Consider the following 5,701-nt stretch of genomic DNA (forward strand, 5'->3'; position numbering starts at 1 on the left):
CTGCACTGGCTTGTGCGGACCGCGGTTTCTTTTTTGTGGACCGCACTGGATTGTGCGAACCGCGTCGATTTGGTGAGGCCCGTAGAGGCTGAAATTTGAGGGGTACTCTATAAATACGAGGTTTTGGGTTTTATTTAATATTTTGACCTAGAGAGCTCGAATTTTGGCGATTTTTCGAAGGTTTTTCAAGAAATTCATCGGGGTAAGCGATTTTAACTCAGATTTGGCTAGAATACATGAATCTATCACTGATTCATCATTTAATTCGTGATTTGGGATGAAATTTGGGAAGAAAAATTGAGAAACCTTGCAAAAATATAAAATGATGATTTGAAGGACCAAATGGTATCGGAATTGGATAATTTTGGTATGGTTAGACTTGTGAGGGTATGAGAATTCTGAAAATGTAAAATTTACCCGATTCCGAGATGTGGGCCCAGGGCTCGGGTTTTGCTACTTTCGGGATTTTTGATATTTTTCGAATGGTTTCGCTTGAGCTTTGTTCCCTTGGCATATTGTGACGTATTCATTCTGATATTGGATAGATTCGACGCGCGTGGAGGCCAATTCTTGGGGCAAAAGCGTCGCGAGCTAGAGAATTAGCCGGTTCGAGATGAGTAATGATTGTAAATGATGCTCTGAGGGTTTGAAACCCCGGATTTGCACATCGTAGTGCTATATTGAGGTGAGACACGCGCTGGATGATGAGCGTGGGGTATTTTACTACTGGGGATTGTGACTTGGTCCGTCCCGATTGATGATTTTACTGCGTATTTGACTGAAATTCATTTGTTATCATCATGATTTGGGCTGATTGCCATATTTGGGCTTCGTGCCAACTATTTGAACCCTTCGGGGATTTTTATCAATGTTTCCTCACTGCTTGACTTATTATTTGAACTCAGTCCTGTTGATATCTACTGTTTTACAAACTCAGTTACTTTTACTCAGATTTGAAACTTAAATGATATTTCTACATCATGTTTTTGGGGTGAGAACTACTGTTTTACAAACTCAGTTACTTTTACTCAGATTTGAAACTTAAATGATATTTCTACATCATGTTTTTGGGCTGAGAACTACTGTTTTACTAATGCCCAAGGGGCTTGTGATGATTTTTGGACTGAGTGAGGTCGAGGGTCATATGTGAGGATATGCTGAGTGACATGAGGTCGAGGGCCTGAGATACTTTATATGCCACGAGGTGGCTTGAGTGATGTGAGGCCGAGTGCCGAGTGATGTGAGGCCGAGTGCCGAGTGATGATACCACGAGGTGGCTTGATATAACGCTTGGGCCGTAAGGGGCCCCTCCGGAGTCTGCACACCCACAGTGAGCACGGGTACCTATTGTTCTGAGTGATTTATACTATACCCGAAGGGCTGATATGAGTGATTGTGAGGTAGCCCGAGGGGCTGTTACTATTCTGATATGTAGCCCGAGGGGCTGGCGCTGTTCTGATATTGACCCCGAGGAGCTGGTTATGTTGATATTATGCTCGAGGGGCAGTTTGTTGTACATGTTTTGCCCGAGGGGCTGTTTACATTTCTATCATTTTTGTTACTCACTTGTAAACTACTTGCTTTTCTTGATGGAAAAAAGGATTTTCACTTGATTTCTCACTGCTTTACTGTTTAAAGTGATTTTACTGCTTCAGTATGGAATGCCTTGTGTTTTTACGTGATTTCTTACCTTCAGTCTTTATTTATTATTATTACTCACTAAGTCGGAGTACTCACACTACTCCCTGCATCGTGTGTGTAGATTCAGGCGTAGCAGAGTCCGCACCTGAGCGTTGATTCCTTCCAGGCTAAGTAGTGATTTGGAGTTACGAGGTAGTTGTTGACGTCCGCAACCCCTTGTCTCTCTTATCCTCTATCATTTATGTTTTCTTCAGGCTGTTGTATCGGATTCCGTACTTTATAGACCTATAACAGATTCTGTAGTAGCTCATAACTTGTGACACCCCGGTTTAGGCTGTGTCGGGATGGTTTCCACTGTTGTTATCATTAAAGGTTTTGCAATTTATGAATATTATATTATATGTTATTACTGTTTATGATGATTAACCGTTTAAAAGAGGTGTTCCGTTTTGGTCTGGCCGGCCTTGTCTTCACGAGAGGCGCCATCACGAGCGGGTTTGAGGATTGGGTCGTGACATCCTCCCTTACCGGGATGTTTGTTATTATATTGTTTTTGTTCATTTGTCGGGATTCCTTGCGATTTTGTGTTGGCTTGTAAATGGGAGCGGGTGGTACGTCTACCACGAGAAATGATGAAATAGGAGCGGGTGGTACGCCTACCACAAGAAATGATGAAATAGGAGCGGGTGGTACGCCTACCACAATATATGATGAAATGGGAGCGGGTGGTACGCCTACCATAAGATAAAATGAAATGGAAGCAGGTAGTACGCCTACCACAAAATGCAATGAAATGGGAACGGGTGGTACGCCTACCGCAAGATAAAATGAAATAGGAGCAGGTGGTACGCCTACCACAAGATTAAAGAAATGGGATCGGGTTGCACGCCTGCAATAAGATGTGAATCGAAAGTGAAATATGTCTTTGTTTGTTTTTCTTATTCTGGTTAAAAGTTGGATTTTTGGTTTTCTTAAAATTCACTTAAGATTCTATTTTATCTGTCATTCCCCGGAGTATGTTTCCCCTTCCCAGCTTTAACTTGTTTGTTCTAGTTTATATATATATATAACTGCACAGGTTTATCTGGAGTCTGGTCCTAGCCTCGTCACTACCTCATCGGGGTTAGGCCAGGCACTTACCAGCACATGGGGTCGATTGTGCTGATGCTACACTCTGCACTTATGTGCAGATACCGGAGCAACACTGGGTCAACATCAGTAGCTTGGGAGCCAGCCTTCAGTCCACCAAGATTCCGAGGTAGTCCTGCAGGCGTTCGCAAGTCCAACGTCTCTTCTATCAGTTATTTTGTTCTATTATCATTGTATCCGAGACATACAGTGTTCCTTCTTTCAAACGTTTGTATGTAGTAATCATAGATAGTCCATGAATGTTGTGACACCAGTTTCTTGGTAGAGGCATATGTTTATTTCTGTATTATTCTGGTTTATTTTGTTTAAGTCTTCTACTTAATCTCATATTCCGCTATTATTTTAATGTTTATCACCTATTAATGCAAGTTGTTAAAATGATTAACACAAAGGAGTAAAGAATTTTTTAAATTTCTTGGCTTGCCTAGCTTCTACGAGTAGGCGCCATCACGACTCCCGAGGGTAGAAAATCGGGGTCGTGACAAAACCGAACATCCCGGCAAATCGAAATAGCAGAAATAAACTTGGGGAAAACAGTTAATAGGGGATTGGGGCGTTAATTCTTAAGACGACCGGCCGGGTCGTCATACCGAGCCTGTTGAAGCCTCGTTGGTGATTTCCGTTGATGATACCCCCGCGGCTACCCATGATTCTGTTGATCAACTTTTTGCTTGTGGGTTCAATAATGAAAATTTGGGTCTAATTTCTGACAAAGTGCCCCTTGCCTCTTTTTCCATGTTTGTCCCTATGACATCTTCTCTACCTGCCGTGACTGTTGTCGTTGCTGCTCTGCCTCAGGCTGTTTTGACTCCTTCCACAGTTCCTCTTATAACTGTTCAACACACTGAGGTTGGTTCCTCAAGTGGAAGTGGAGCTATGAAATAGGTTATCATCGAGGTCCCTGCCGATGGTAATCTCTTGAGAAAATCAGGTGGGGCTGATGTGTGGTTGAAACCTCTGATTGAACCAATCGAGAGAGCCAAGCTTGAGATCCACAACTCTTTAACTTGGATGAATGACATAATATAATCATCATTAAAGGTATTCCTTTTAATGATATACTATTCCCTTTTTATTAAGGTTCTTACCTTTTTCTCTTTTCCTTTTTCTGTTTAGATCAACCTCGTTGGTACAGAAATGATGAAGAGGGTTTCTCACACAGAGCAATTAATGCATGAGTATCAAGTTGAACCAGACAACTGGAGAGAGCAATATGAAAGCCTTCAAATTGATATGGAAGTGTCAGAAGAGAGCAAGTGCACCTTAGAGCAGCAGGTAAACCTTTTAACTTCAGAGTTGGCGGTTGAAAAAGCTTCCTCAAACCAAGCTGGTAAAGATAAGAATCTCCTTGAGACATCTTTTTTCGAGCAACTCTCCAAGGCTAGTGAAGAAATCAGAGAGTTGAAGGCTATCTTAAATGAAAAAGAAGTGTATGTCGGTGAACTTGTGCAAACTCTGACTCAGACTCAAGAAGACCTCCGGGAGTCTTCTGATAAAGTTCGTTCCTTAGAAAGTTCGCGTGCTTCTCTTCAAACTTCTTACGATTTTGCCTTGGCTGAGAATGAGAAGCTTAAAAGTGAAATTGCTGAATGGGAGAAAGATTACGAGATTCTTGAGGACAAGACCGCAATTGAAGTGAGTTGGGCGTTTTTAAATATTCGCCATGATACCCTTGTGGAAGTTAGCCAAGAGAACTTTAACTTGGAAGCTGAGTTAGCTAAAATAAGAGAAACTATTGAAAAGACTCAGCATAGCCAAGACTTTCCCTCTCCCGTGGCTGAAACTTCTGGAAATATTGAAGATGATATGGGTACGGTGAATGTTCCAATTCCTTCAAGTCAACTTGAGCCTACTGCTGCTGATGACCCTGCTTTGGTTCCTTCTTCAACTCCTCAGTGACTAGTTTATGATATGTGACTCTCCTTTTGTTTTTCTTTTTTTGGTGGAATGTGGTTACAACCCTTGGTCCCATTTGAGAGTTTGTTGAAAATATCAAGTCCCCAGACCTTTTTTAGGGCATTTTGTATAAGTGACTCTTAGTTTATGACTAAGTTCATCCTTAGTCTAAACTTTTTAATATTAAGAAGTTTTTGTAGTTATTTTGAACTTCTATTTTGCTCATTCTTGCCTTTATATTTAAGGATTTATTGAATAATTTGCACTTTTATTTTATAAAATGCTTTCTTAACTTCATGAATGTTTAAATCAATCCTGAATTTTATAAAAGAGGGCCCTTTTATATTCAACACTTAATGAAGAAGACGTCTCAACTTCATAATGGTGTAAATGTACGACAAAAGAAATAGGAATACACATGTTTCTTGAAATAACTTTGATAAGTTTGTATTTGAACTTTGTCAAGTTTTAAAATACCTTACATGTATTTAAATAACTTCTATAACTTTTTCGTAACTGTTTTCTTTACAACAGATTTCAAAAAAGAAAATAAAACACGAGGTTTTTATTTATAACCCATTTCAGTACATTGACTTTAACCTAACTATGATAAGGCTTTCTTTGGCTTTGGCTCGTAACTTTGCTCTGCACTTGACTCATTCAATGAGTAAACTTTTCAGGCTTGAACTTTGATTATTTCCCAATCTTCTCTGCCTTCTTTATACATATGCCTATGTATATTATATAGTCTCCCAAGTGTTTGAGTTCTGAAGTATGAAGTCTCGAGCACTTGATTACTCCTCTTATTTGGTCCTTTTCCTGAAAAGGAATAAAACATACGGGACTCAAAGGTACGATTATAGATGAAGACTGCTTAACCCGTCTTAATTTCTATCAGAATAGTTATAACCCTAGACCGGGAATTTATTTTCTTCCACGTGCCTTGCAGGTCGTGATTCATCATTTAGTGTGGGTTAGCATTTTGCCTATCATCTAAAATCGTTAGTAAAATTTT

The 5,701-nt window shown here is 40.2% G+C and overlaps 1 protein-coding gene across 1 annotated transcript; it reads left to right on the forward strand.

The window, feature by feature from the left end:
• Positions 1 to 3,537: 3,537 nt before the first annotated feature.
• On the forward strand, positions 3,538 to 4,689 carry LOC138874038 (uncharacterized). Its single transcript, XM_070152540.1, has 2 exons — positions 3,538 to 3,639; positions 3,907 to 4,689. Exons 1-2 carry the CDS (start codon positions 3,538 to 3,540, stop codon positions 4,687 to 4,689), a joined length of 885 nt encoding a protein of 294 aa, XP_070008641.1.
• Positions 4,690 to 5,701: the final 1,012 nt, after the last annotated feature.

Source organism: Nicotiana sylvestris, chromosome 7, assembly GCF_000393655.2.
Source record: "Nicotiana sylvestris chromosome 7, ASM39365v2, whole genome shotgun sequence".
In the NCBI taxonomy this organism is placed as follows: Eukaryota; Viridiplantae; Streptophyta; class Magnoliopsida; order Solanales; family Solanaceae; genus Nicotiana; species Nicotiana sylvestris.

Coding starts and splice junctions, on each gene's coding strand:
- LOC138874038 (XM_070152540.1), top strand. CDS start 3,538: ATGACATCTTCTCTACCTGCCGTGACTGTTGTCGTTGCTGCTCTGCCT. Junction 3,640..3,906: donor TAACTGTTCAACACACTGAG/GTTGGTTCCTCA, acceptor TTTTCTGTTTAG/ATCAACCTCGTTGGTACAGA.